At 42.4% G+C, this 14,615-nt stretch overlaps 1 protein-coding gene across 3 annotated transcripts in view; it reads right to left on the bottom strand.

The window, feature by feature from the left end:
- LOC124791725 (beta-glucuronidase-like) overlaps positions 1 to 14,615 on the bottom strand; it is a 216,537-nt gene that overhangs the window by 61,774 nt on the left and 140,148 nt on the right. For all 3 annotated transcript variants that reach the window (XM_047257883.1, XM_047257884.1, XM_047257882.1), the window contains exon 3: positions 6,014 to 6,196. In XM_047257883.1, the coding sequence (XP_047113839.1) occupies positions 6,014 to 6,196 (183 nt within the window). The remainder of the gene's footprint in view (positions 1 to 6,013; positions 6,197 to 14,615) is intronic.

The following is a 14,615-nucleotide window of genomic DNA, read 5'->3' on the forward strand; positions in this document are numbered from 1 at the left end:
TAGAAATGTCTGAAAGACCTGAAGGTAATTGAAACTAAATACTGAAATAGTGAAAAGTTTAGCTTTATGGATCAGAATTGTTTATTGTAGGAGTTTAAATATGGTACAGAAAGTTCTGGAAGTAATAAATAATTTAGAAGGAATGGAGCAACTACCACCCCTTGCCACATCCACCCGCCCATGAACCAACCCCCCCCCTCCCCCCCCCCCTCCCACACACACACACGTGCAGCTACGTTGTGCCAGCAAAACACACAACGTCAGAGCTGCAACTTGGCTGGTAGAGTGGGCTTGAGGTGTTGTGTTAGGAGGAGTGGCAAGAGGGACAAAGAGGTAGGAAGCAGGAGGGGTGGCGAAGGTTACCTGAAAGCTCAGAGTGAGGCAGCAGATGCATGGGGTAGGAATGCCAAACATGGGCCCCAGAGACACTGAGTTTGTTTGTTGAGGCCACGTGGATTATGACAGCAGAGGTCTGCGTAGGTCAGAGAAGCTGATGCCGGGGGTTAAGGACCCAGAGCCACAGATTGTGAAGCAGCCATTGAACTTGAGCATATTGTGTTCAGCAGTGTGTGCAACAATAGGGTGATCAACCCTGCTCTTGGACGCAGTTTGGCTGTGACTATTTATTCTAATTTACGGCTGGTTGGTGGTCACTTGCACCTATGTAGAAATTGTAGCAGAGCTGGTATATGATATGGCTGCTTTCACATGTGGCCTGCCTCTGATGGAATAGCATAAGCCTGCTGCTGCTCCTACCCCATGAGAGACAAGGCCACCCATGAAAGCAGCCATGTCATATACCAGCTCTGCTGCATTTGTGCACAGTATTTTATGTAGGCATGATCAGCACCCAGCTGCCACCAGAATGAATGGCCATTGTCAAACTGTGTTCAAGAGTAGAGCTGACCACTTAGTGGCAGAACACAACATGCTTCAGTTCAATGGCTGCTTCATAATCTGCACCACTTAGAGCCTTCTGCCCAACACCAGCCTCTGAGCTACGCAGATGAGAGTTGGCCTTGCAACATATTGTCCATTCCCACAGCCTTCTCAAGTCTTCAACGACCCACTACACCCACACTCTCTACCCAACAGCTGCCCTTTCTTCTATACATCACCCCTTCCCAATCCACTCCTCCGTGTCATCATCATCTTATGATGAATGAACTCACCAGCTTCGGTGACTGTGTTCAGTATTCATATCCCAAGCATGTGCTGCTTCCGCCTCACACATTTTCATCTGTTACACATTTTTCCCCTCTCTGAGCCATCTGCTGCCTTCCACATCTCCTCCTCCAGCTCCCCACTTCTTCACCCTATAGGCACCACACCTGACACAACCCCTCACCCCAGTCTACCTGTTGGACAGCAGTTGCAACATTGTCTCTTCAGCTTGTACAATGTAGCTGTCTAGGTGTGTGTGTAGGGGGGAGGGAGGCAGGTGTATGTGGTTGTGTGTGATCAAAGGAATCATCTGAAAGTTGGCAAAGTTTTCATTCTAAAGAATGCAATCTTGTGGCTGTCAATGACTCAACACTTCCACTATTTGGTGAGTTGTCTCTATTACTTCTAAATTATTTACATAATGTAGACAAATGTCATCTCGTAGAGAAAAATCGCAAACAGTTAGGTTTTAGAACTCGCAGTCTTGGTAATGGTTGTTTTGTGAACAACTTGCACTGCCTTTATTTGGAACAAACCTATAGCAAACCTTTGGAGCAGCACACAGCAATTATTTACAGTTTTTCCCTGAGCTCAGTCACAATAGTGCCACACTGTTAATTTCACTAAATGATTGTTCATATTGTTACCAAAATTCTAACAGTTTGTCATCAGATGGATGGGATACCACTCGTAACAAGCATTATAAATAACATTTAACTAGTAGAAGAATAGCTATGTATCATTTTATAACAAGGCCGTATTAAGAATTGCCATGCAGCAGCCACACTAAGCAACATGCAGAAAAAGTGCTGAGCAGCAGAATGATTCCACTGCATTGGCTGGCAATAAATTCTACTTAAACTAATATTTTTGAAGAAGCAAAACAGAATATATTCTTTATTATGCAAGGAAGTTTTTATGCCCTGATGATTCTGCCATTGATGTTTAACTTATAATGAGCAGCACACTATTTTCACTTGCAGATTTGGAACATAATATAGATTGACAGTTTTCAGTGTAGCATAGATACAGTGAGCCAGTTTCAGATGTAAGATGCATTGTAAAACAACTATCTTACTTTGGGCATTGTGTTGAGAGGAATCAGCATCTTTTAGAGCAACAGTAACTAAGGATCTGGAAAGAGGCTGAATCTATGAATGTCACCACGCAACCTTCAGCTCTTAGCTCTGTTGTACAAAGCAGGAGGGAGAAGTCATAAAGTTAAGTAAAATGCCATATATATTTTGCACATGTTGTGGTGCACTTTAATACAAACAAATGTCAAGATTCAGTCAGGGAAAATTGACATTCATAATCACAATTTTATGATTCAAGAAATACACATTATGATTTAGAATTTATCAATATTTAAACTAAGCTTAGACAACAGCTAGAGTGGTACCGAACTTTCCACATATTCATAACATTTCAGCAGTGACACCATCCCTAAGAATCTCAGTGGCACAACACAGTTAAATAATGTCATATCTTTATTGTGTCTCACAGTTTCAATAGAATGTTGGAACAATAACTACACACTGTGACACTGAACACTAAAGCAGTTTTCTGCACTAATTCCTCATTTTAATATTTCAAAACATAGTTTACCGTAAAAACTTAACAATTTCTATCCTTAAAGTCCCTTTCCTGCTGGCTGAAGTGATAACACAAGAACTTTCAACAATATAAATCATTCAAACTGTAAGAACATGTTATCAGTGTCAGTTTCCTTTTAGACCATTTTACATATAAAATAAATCAGCCTGAAAACTGTAATGACCTGGCTAGTAGACCATAGGTCCATCTTCAGCATAAAAAAACTGCAGTTCATAACTGAATCAATTGAAATTGTCCTTCTCATGTTACTGGAGGTAGACTAGCAACAATATGAAAAATACAGATCGCTACTCACCACATGGAGGTGGTGCTGTGTGACAGACAAGCTGAATGAAGAAGACTGCTAGATATTAAGCAGTTATCAGACGAAGCCCTTCATCAGATAGACATCAAAACTCAGTCACATTCACACAAATACAGTTCTCACACACATGGCTGCTGTCATCCTTGTGTGTTAAGACCTGACTGCGAGTGCATCACAGAGACAAACTGTGATCTTTAGTGGGGTTACAGAGGAGGTGAAGAAGTAGAGATAGGAGGCACATGGAGGGCTGGAGTAGGGACAGTGAAGGGAATAAACAGGTGGCAGACAGGGATTAGTGAAGACGAAGCCCAAGGGAGTTACAGGAATGAAGGATATGTCACACGAAGAGTTCCCACCTGTGCAGTTCAGTAAAGCTGGTGATGGTGGGAAAAATTCAGATGGCACGGGCTGTGAAGCTGTCACTAAAGTGAAACTCATTGTATTGGATGTCATGCTCAGCAACTGTGTGGTCCAACTATCTCTTGGACAGAGTTTGCTGTGGCTGCTCACATGGACAGAGAACTTGTTATAATGCTCACATAAAATGCAGCACAGTGATTGCAGCTAAGTTGGTAGACCACATGGTGGCTTTCTCAGGTGGCCCTGCCTTTGATTTGGTATGGAGTAGGACACAGTTTTGACAGGGTGGGATTAGGAGTAAAGGGTGGATGTATGGGACAGGTCTTGAATTTAGCTCAATACCATGGTTTGAGAAATCAGGCAATGGGTTGGGAGTAGAGGTGGAATAGGGACATAAAATGATATTGCATAAGTTCAATGGATGATGGAATATCACTGTTGGAGGGGTGAAGAGGATAGTGGGGAAGATATTCCTCCCTTTAGGGCATGATGAGGGGTAATGAAAACCAAGATGGAGAATGTGATTTAGTTGCCCAGTCCTGGCTGGTACTGTGTAATGAGAGGGGTGCTCCATTGCAGCCTGATATGGAGGGCATGCTCATAGGTGGCTGTAGAGACAGGGCAAAAGAGATCTATTTCTGAACAAGATGGGGAGGGTAATTTTGGTTTGAGATGACCTCCATGAGACCCTTGGCATGTTTGGAGAGGGACTGCACATAACTACTCATGCAGTGGCCATGAGTGACTAGGCTGTATGGCCTTTGGACCTCTCCCCTACCCACAAACCACTTTCACCCAGTTCTGCACCAAGCAGGTCACTACCCTGTAATCCCTATGTCACTGCACTCTCCCACGGGCAGCACTAGAGTCTTAGCCTATTCCTACTCTGCTGTCCCTCCCTCTGTCTGCACTACACCCCCTCTGTACCCTGCTACTCACACTGGCAAAGATCACTGCTCACCTTAGATCCAGTTGTAGTCAGGCCGTAAAGCCTGGAGATGATAGTGGCCATGTGTCTCTGAAGAGTTGTGCTTATGTTAATGTATGTGAGTTTTGTTGTCTACTTTTTATGAACGTCTTAGTCCAAGGGCTGAATTATATCTAGCAGTCTTTTTCATTGTGTCAGTTTTCTACTGAACACCTGCTATATGTGGTGAGGCAGTCAACCATTTTCACATTGTTGTTATTCCATCATGGGCATCCACTGTTTGGAGTTAAACTAAACTAGATAATGATGCACATCTTACAGTATTCATGTAGATTATTATATAATGGTTTATGAGCTTCAAGCATGTAAAATGAGTTCAGTAGGCTCTATAATGGATCCAGATCGTCAACTAACCATCTCCAGACTCAAGAAAACAATATTGTTATATATTTCTACTTATGTCATAGAAAATTAGCCTGTTAAAAGATTACATGGTGAGATCACTGAGAGGTCAATAACACTGTAAAAGTAATTTTCAGCCAAGTAGATGCATGTTATAACAACTTTAGCTCTCATAGGAACTGAGGTGAATGTCCCCACAGTACAATTCTGGCTGTGCATGTTTGGCAGTGCAAATGTCAAGCAGCAATTCTCCTGGAAGGTGATGTAACCTGACATGATCACTGTCCAGGCAATTTGTTATTTGCAGTCCACTCACAATGGTCCAAGGAACTCTACAATTCTGGCTGATGATGCCTTTGATTTAAGAAGTTGTCTTCTGAAGAGAGATTTTTTCACTGACTACTAATGAACAGCTTGCCCCAAAGCACTTGTTTCTTCCTCCACTGTTAACTGAATGACAGATTGCTACCTACTCTACTGTACTGCCAGAGCAAGCTGCGAGCGTATAGACTCTTGCATGAGACCTCGATACCTAATATCTTGTCATCTATTGGTTGTTTTACTAATGACAATAAATGACGTACTACCAGAGATGGCAGTATGAGAAATTTGTTCATGGAGAGCATAATAAATTATCTGCATGACTGGAACCTTTACATTTCTATCATACAGCACTGTATAACATCCTTTCGACATTAGCTGTGATCATTGCCAGGGCAGAGGGGTTTCCACTTTCCAATTGATAATTTTCTAATTTATTGAATCTGTATGGCACATCGGCATCAATCAGACTGAAAAAAAAATATGAACTAAAAATTTTGGACTAGTGGTAGGCCTACATTCCTGTAGCCAAATCAGTGATTCACAAAGGCAGACAGGCAAAAACAAAGTGGTGGTCTAATTTGAATTTCACATCATTTCAAGATGCACAGTTATCTGGTGGTGGTAAGCACTTGCCTTCCTTCAGCCAGTAAACTAATTTGTTTGGGGATGCAGGGCATGGCATTTGTAAGGCAAGTAGTGAATAGCCATAGGTGAAAGTGACATTCAGGTATAATGACTCAAGGACTGTGTTGAAGCTGGATGGCTCACCATTCTCAAAGCATAGACCCACAAAATGTCTCCAGGTAGCCTAGATAAAAACAACCAACATTGGGTACTTTTGGCCAAATTTTCTGTCTGCAGCAGTAGGCGAGAAAGCATTTGGAATGGTGAAATTCACAAATCAGGTTACTGACCACTTCAGCAGAGTAGCAGACACTGCCAAAGCGCAGCCAGACACGTGTGTCTCTGCGCTCCCAGGATCGTGGCACGAAGAAGCTCCGGTCATACCAGACGAGCCCCACATGGTCACGCACCTCCTTCAGTGTTGTCACGTCATTGTAGCTGGCAGGCACCGGCATCGTCAGCACACCACCAGTCTGAAGCAAAGAAATAACTCGCACTGTAAAGTGGCAGTTACATGGACGGTAGTAAAGCAGAGAGTTCAGTGTCTGGGTCCTACTGCAATATCCTTCGACATGAATACTTCTCTTGAGTCTATTATACTGTATGGTGAAAACAGTTCTCTATCTATTTATCTTTCCGTCAGTCTCTTTTCAATAATACCCAACATTTTTATGGTTGCTGATGCAGCAAGTCGATTTCGTAAAACATTAAAGTTAGCGACTCCCTTATCGAATCCATGTGTTGGATAGACTGATACATCCGCCAGTCTTGTGTTGATTTTGGGGAATTTCTCACACTCGTTTATGCAAGTTGTGGACTGGTATTTCATGTTCTCTAATAACTGGTGCACAGAAACATGTGAAGTAGATCATCATTTCCTTCATCATAGCAATCGAATTTCCATTTCACTCAATAAATATAACAGAAGCGTACTGTGTACAACTTCCTATCTGATGTTAAGAAGACATTCTGCTGACAGAAGAGGCTCCTGGCCATGAAAAAAAAAGAATTTAAATCAAGGAAGAGCAGAAGCGCACTATGTGCACGGACCGAAAAATAGAAGACAATGTGAAAGAGAATGAAGAAGAACAACACTTCACATACGTCAGAGGAGCTTTTCGCTGTTCGTACGATGACCAGTCATATAAGAAATGAGTTTAGTGGCTCTTTTATCATATGAAAACCGTTATGCAAACTACATCTACCGTATTTAAACAACAGTTACTACCGTATTTGTAACCAGTACCGTATCTAAGTTTGTGACTTTGCACAACTGTCTGCAGTATCAAGAATATACTGTAAATACCGTAACTCATAAAGGAATTATCTTTATAGAACAAAGGTAGTCTGCTATGATTTGCAAAATCTCAGTGTTTTATTGACCTTGGCCCCACGCCATAGGACGGGAGCACTTCAACATTATCCTTTTACCCTCTAACGATGATTGCACATATCTGGATATACTGCAAATCTCATATGTGTTACAGTTGCACTTTGCAGTATCACTGTTACGAAGTGAATGCTAGAAGCGATATTAACGTATGCAGTGCAGTATCGACTGGTATTACAGTCGAACTGCTGGAGAAAACACTTCAAATTCATAAACTGAATCTCAGTGCGAGTTACTATGGAAGAAATTTTCGACAGTATCAGAAAGGAAGAAATCTGCTCAGTCTTCTCCATGTGCATACAATAAAGGCCCCGACGGTAAAGAATCGAGATTTATTTTGTAACTAACAGTCCTTTTGTCTTACTGTATATGGTCTTGAATTGTGTCCTTGCAGCCTGCCAATCATGCCAGTGCCTTTGGACGATCAGTTTATTGCAAACTTGACTTTGCTGTTTGCCATATAATCTATTGTAAGAGGACCTGCAGCGGCTGTTTTACATAACCTTGGGTAACTTATAAGTGGTTTTCCACTGAGTCGGTAATTCAGAGGAAAGTGTTAAATGAAAGGTAGGTGCGTTTATCTTAAAACAATCACGTTAAAGAAACAGCAGAATGAAATGGTGGAATACTACTTAGCGTGAGTACCGGACCTGTCTTCCTTATTATACTTCCTCGGACTACCTTCAGATAAATAATAGCTTACCTGTAAGATCTTCCTGTCTCCTTGACAGTGGTAGCATCGGCGAATGGAACCTAGAGTAGTTGTTCTAGCTGGAAAGAAAGCCCCAGACAAGTGACGGGAGAGAAAAAGTCGATTATTTTTATCTGTACTGAACAGCAAATGCAAAAGAAACTCGAGGCAGCCTTTACAGATTGGGGAAACCCCCATCCCCAGTGCCGAATTTTTCGTAGTAATCGCCTGTCCTCCACAGGATTACGAATTTATAAAAGAAGAATACAAAAGATGAATAAAACTTTTGTCTTAGAAAGTTCTAATTTGAAAAAAAGAGCGGGAAATTGCTTTGAGAGAACGAGGAGGAGACACTGATTGGCCATAAGAGTGAATGAGGTTCGAATGGAAAGGGCGGCGACTGTGGCAACTCTTACATCAGCGTTTGGTGTGGAGTCGGGTTGCAGATGGGTTTCCAACTCGTTTAATACGTTCGAAATCGACCAGTGATTACAGCCGTTGGATTCGTATTTTTTTCTTTTCTGCCTGAATCTGTAATTGAATTTTATATCAACTGAATTGTACTCTTTCTCTGCAACGGCTGGACGAATCAACCGCTAGGGCCTCTTCACTTATGTGGGAAACCATGAAAAGTCTCAGTTTTATACAATACACAAAAATGAATGAGACGGATACAGGAAACTGATGTTCAGTTATTGATGGCCACTTTCACAGAAAGGATTCCTTTATCTTACATACACCAGAATCTGTTCTTTCCACTGATAAAAAACATTTCTGCGTGTCATGTTTACTGAGGGTGCGCAGGAGTTCCACCATTTTCGTCCGACGTCGATGCACAAGGACACTATGTAGTAAACTGTTCGACCACCCCAAAAAAGAGTATACGGATCTTGATAAAACTTGACATATCGTACGTCCTCGGATACTGGGATCGTGAAGTTGTTCTGTCATGTGCTAACGACAGCATACTTCTTGCACTGCGACGAAAGTTGCGAGATGACAGATAGCACAGCGATGAGAACACCACTGTCTCCGGCAGTCAAGAATTTCTTCATCAAAAACACTTTAAGTAGCAGTCTACGAACACAGCGACGTTTCCTCCTTGCTTCCTATGGTACGTCGATGACACCTCCCTGATATGGCCTCACGGTGAAGATGCACTGCAGACGATCACATGAACGGTGTATGTTCCAACATTATATTTACTATGGAGATGGAGAAGAATGTCAAGCTACCATTCTTGGATGTTTTAGCTAAGCGCAAGATAGGAGGCCGACTTGGTCATTCAGTGCACGGAAAACCAACGCACACCGATCGGTACGTGAACGCCTGTACACAAGAAAGCGGTCCTGAACTCGTCAGTACGCTGAGTAAACATTATTTCCGATGACGATCACTTTCAGTCTGAATTGCAGCATTTGAGACGCGTGTTCAGAGATGAAGGCTACATCAAGAGAGACGTTGCACCTGCTTTCAGGTGCCGGCAGAAGAGGCCAAGCCGGCTCCATTCCTGATATACAGTAGAGCAACGAGCATCAAGTTAGGAAATGTGCTGCAGAGATATGGACTGAGACATCTATTCCAGCACGCCCCCAAGATACGAGGTGTGTTCGCACTGTGAAAGACGACATAGCTCTTCGAGTGCCCGATGTCCCTTGCGAATGGAGCAGAATCTATATACATCAAACAATGCGCACAGTTGTGGAGCGTTGTACTGACCACAAACGGCATTTTAAACAAAGGAAGGTTGTGAAGTCAGCCACAGCTAAGGACATAAAATACAATGTGAAAAGACGAAAGTCTCGGCTCATGCGTTATCGTATTGGAGTTCCGTTGTAAAGGAAGTGACCGACAATAGAATAAACAGCATCAATTTTAGCAGAACTAGGGAGAGACGAACTTTGGGTATCGAGCAAAAGCAAAGACGGATAGCTTACGCTTGTAGGAAAGCAGCAGCGGCAGTTTCAAACGCCGGCCTCTCGCGCCACGTGACGTCACTGGCCCTGCGGCCGAGGCCTGCGAGAAAGAGGAATCGTTAGCGCCAGGATTTCACCCGGAACAAGTCCCGCCCACTCACCCCCGGTCTTTGTTCGGCGCCTGGGCATCGTTTCAGTTGACCCACGTGGTTTACCGCGTTCAGCTGCACTCGCTCGGCGTGAATGTTAGATTAATATCTTGCTAGGTCTTAAATTTTGCCACATAGTTACAAGACACGTTACAAAAAACGTGTACAGTTGGCCTCAGCTGTGCCAGGTACTTCCACAGCAAACATAAGAGAAAACAATTTAGCACTGAATTCTTTAAATGCGAGAACTCAGTATTCAGATGAATAGCCTATGAAGAAACATACTTCTGTGTGAGAAAAAGCACCCAAAAGGAAAACAGAAGAAACCTACCCTCAAAGAATAATTTGCTAGGAGAAATAGGAACCACGGTATATTTGACACTCGAGTTTCAGAACTCAGACAGTATACGCGAAACAGGCACCAGTGTTCACTATAATTCCAGAGGGCATCAAAATTACTTTGTTCTTGCTAGATCGATCCAGTGTGTTTTCGCATGTTATTCACTGAATAGTTTTGCTGAAAAGTTTTAGGGGTGGAAGAAGAGCTGCAGAGCATGAAGAACGTTTTAAAGCCGTCAAACACTGCAGCATTTATTTCCTCCATAACTGCTCTGTGACAAACAAACACATCATCATTATCATTTTTAAAAAATGGTTTGAATGGCATTTATGAAATTAATAAATCTTTTGGTTAAAAATAGACAGGACAAAGAATAACGACAGATTATTTTCCTGAGACGTTTGCAACAGCGTATACTACATTAATCACACAGAAACAGCCACAATTCTTTATAACCTCGTTTATAATGCGCAGGTATGGAAGAATTTACAAGTTAAAATTCACCCATTACCCATGCAATTACTAACGAAATATGTCATATAAGCAAATATCTTACTTCTTTCATTAGGCATTTCTACTTTATGGCATTCTTATATTCTTTAATTTTCGTGAGTTACTATGAGGGCCTACATAAACAAAACGACTTTCACTTATTTCTATATAACGTTGATGTTAGACAACAGAGTTAGTCGACTGCACCCGTGGCTTTACTACCGACATGACAGATTCAAGACCATTGTTTTCGCATTGTATGTTTGCTCTGCTGTTTCCCTCAAATAAACGTATTATAATAAGTGAATTAGTTAATGAAAATTTGTCCTTATTGCCCTTAAATAACATCACGTTATTTTTTGTTTTCTATTGCTGGCGATGCTTTCAATTCTCTATAAATATCTTTCTGTCTTTAATAATTCAAATTCGTGTTATATTACTATCCAGAAAAACTTAAATTTCTTATCATTACTGAATTTCATCACAGTGTAACATGTGTTGAACAGTGACGATAACAACTTTGCTGTAGCTTCCAGTTAGCGGAACTGGCGGCTGTTTAGGGGGGGGGGGGCTTACACTACAGATAGGCGTGGAGGGGGGTGAATGGGCGGGACTTGTTCCGGGTGAAATCCTAGCGCTAAGGGCACGTGCGAGAAAGGCAGGCCGCGGCACTTACGTCACGAAAGTAGGCCTGCGCTCGCTCGCTCGCTCGCCCGCTCAACTCAGCAGACAAACTACATTTCTACACCTATTAACTCGTAACTAGGTGTGTACGTAGAAACGAGAATTGCATTTTCTACTGGAGTCCTCTATCATGGAGTCTTAGTGTTATTAGTCCTACAATGATTGGAAGTCCATAGGCCTACTTATCTACATCTACATCCACACTCCGCAAGCCACCTGACGGTGTGTGGCGGAGGGTACCTTGAGTACCTCTATCGGTTCTCCCTTCTATTCCAGTCTCGTATTGTTCGTGGAAAGAAGGATTGTCGGTATGCCTCTGTGTGGGCTCTAATTTCTCTGATTTTATCCTCATGGTTTCTTCGCGAGATATACGTAGGAGGGAGCAATATACTGCTTCACTCTTCGGTGAAGGTATGTTCTCGAAACTTCAACAAAAGCCCGTACCGAGCTCCGGAGCGTTTCTCCTGCAGAGTCTTCCACTAGAGTTTATCTATCATCTCCGTAACGCTTTCACAATTACTAAATGATCCTGTAACGAAGCGCACTGCTCTCCGTTGGAGCTTCTCTATCTCTTCTATCAACCGTATCTGGTATGGATCCCACACTGCTGAGCAGTATTCAAGCAGTGGGTGAACAAGCATACTGTAACCTGCTTCCTTTGTTTTCGGATTGCATTTACTTAGGATTCTTCCAATGAATCTCAGTCTGGCATCTGCTTTACCGACGATCAACTTTATGTGATCATTCCATTTTCAATCACTCCTAATGCGTACTCCAAAATGGCTCTGAGCACTATGGGACTCAACTGCTGTGGTCGTAAGTCCCCTAGAACTTAGAACTACTTAAACGTAACCAACCTAAGGACATCACACACATCCATACCCGAGGCAGGATTCGAACCTGCGACCGTCGCGGTCGTGCGGTTCCAGACTGTAGCGCCTTTAACCGCTCGGCCACTTTGGCCGGCAATGCGTACTCCCAGATAATTTATGGAATTAACTGCTTCCAGTTGCTGACCTGCTATATTGTAGCTAAATGATATGGGATCTTTCATTCTATGTATTTGCAGCACATTACACTTGTCTAGATTGAAATTCAGTTGCCATTCCCTGCACCATGCGTCAATTCGCTGCAGATCCTCCTGCATTTCAGTGCAATTTTCCATTGTTACAACCTCTCGATATACCACAGCATCATCCGCAAAAATCCTCAGTGAACTTCCGATGTCATCCACAAGGTCATTTATGTATACTGTGAATAGCAACGGTCCTACGACACTCCCCTGCGGCACACCTGAAATCACTCTTACTTCGGAAGACTTCTCGCCATTGAGAATGACATGCTGCGTTCTGTTATCTAGGAACTCTTAAATCCAATCACACAATTGGTCTGATAGTCCATATGCTCTTACTTTGTTTATTAAACGACTGTGGGGAACTGTATCGAACGCCTTGCTGAAACACAGCAGCTACCTGTGAACCCGTGTCTATGACCCTCTGAGTCTCGTGGACGAATAGCGCGAGCCGTACGGCTGTACTGGTGTACAATAAAATTAAAATCATCCCAAAATGATTATCAGGTGCATAAGGCACCACTTCTTGTATGAAGTGAGGACTGTTATGCAGAAGAGACTAAATGCTGTAAACAAGCCGTTATACCATTTATATCGATTATTAATCTTAAATTAAATTTTGTTGTAGGACTGTTAATCAGTAAGACTTCATAATAGCAGATTCCAGTAGAAGATGCAATTCTCGTTAGTACGTACACGCCCAGCTGCGAGTTAACAGGTTTAGAAACGTATTTTGTCTGCTGAGCTGAGCGAGCGAGCGAGTTCAGGCCCGCTTTCGTGACGTACGCTCCACTCCGACCCCTCTGATTGGTTCCAGATGCTGCAGTTGTGCCCATATAATCGGAATACCGTGCCAGCACCGGCAGTCAGATGTGTTTTTCTCCTTACGACGATGGTAGAGACAGCCATTCAAAGCTCAAATGAAAAAAGATACATCCTCTTATATCTTTGGAATGTGATGTAGGTAAATCAGTAGCATAATTAAGAGGCTCCAGATCAAAAGATATTTATGGTTTCTCAAATTTTTTGATTAAAAAAATAATGATTTAATGTCATTCCCTCTCTGCACATTTAAAACTGGATGTTTGTCAGTGGTATTTTCAAGAATATCTGAAAAAGATTGTAGTCGTTCCTTTACACAAAGAGTGACAATCCTGCACTAATAATTATCGTCCAATTTCTATTTCTGTGGTATCTATGTTCTCAAGAAAAAGTTGAATATTGTAAGCAAGTTTGCGTGCATTTGACAAAAAACATATACTGACTACGTCTCAATATAGTTTTAGGTCCAAATTATCAATAGTTACAAAAAAAAAAAAAAGCACTCCGTCTTCAGGCCACAAGTGGCCTACTGGGACCATCCGACCGCCGTGTTATCCTCGGTGGAGGATGCGGATAGGAGGGGCGTAGGGTCAGCACACCGCTCTCCCGGTCGTTATGATGGTATTCTTGACCGAAGACGCTACTATTCGGTCGAGTAGCTCCTCAATTGGCATCAAGAGGCTGAGTGCACCCCGAAAAATGGCAGCAGCGCATGGCAGCTGGATGGTCACCCATCCAAGTGCCGGCCACGCCCAACAGCGCTTCGGTGATCTGACGGGAACCGGTGTATCCACTGCGGCTAGGCCGTTGCCCTATCAATAGTTACAGCCTTTGAAAATGATTCCGTTGTGAAATCCTTTTCTGAATCCAAATTATCTGTTGAAGTCACACTAGTGGACTTGAGCAAGGCATTTGGTTCTGTAAACCACAGATGGTGTCACGTCATTAGGGACCTGGACTCTCCCTCGTTACATCCTATCTCTGTAACAGGAAATAAACTGTAAGCTATCATGGTCAAAATTACACACATCTGTTTTTGAAAAACTTCTGATTAACTTCTATTATGCCTTCTTTCATTGTTGTTTAAACTATGGCATTCTTCTAAGGGGTGATTCTCGAGGGGCCATGAAATTTTTTTATTTGGCAGACGAAAGTCATCAGGAGCATCTCTGGGATTACCAAAACTAATATAACACTTAGGCCTAATTCCAAAGAATTACAGGCAATGATAGTTCCATCTCTTTTTATATACAGCTCCCTCCTAACATAAAAGAAAACCTTGACAGCTGTAATCTTAAGCTGCACATTCCTAACCACTATACTCGTCAACCATTAA

The sequence above is a fragment of the Schistocerca piceifrons genome, chromosome 1 (assembly GCF_021461385.2).
Source record: "Schistocerca piceifrons isolate TAMUIC-IGC-003096 chromosome 1, iqSchPice1.1, whole genome shotgun sequence".
Taxonomy (NCBI): Eukaryota; Metazoa; Arthropoda; class Insecta; order Orthoptera; family Acrididae; genus Schistocerca; species Schistocerca piceifrons.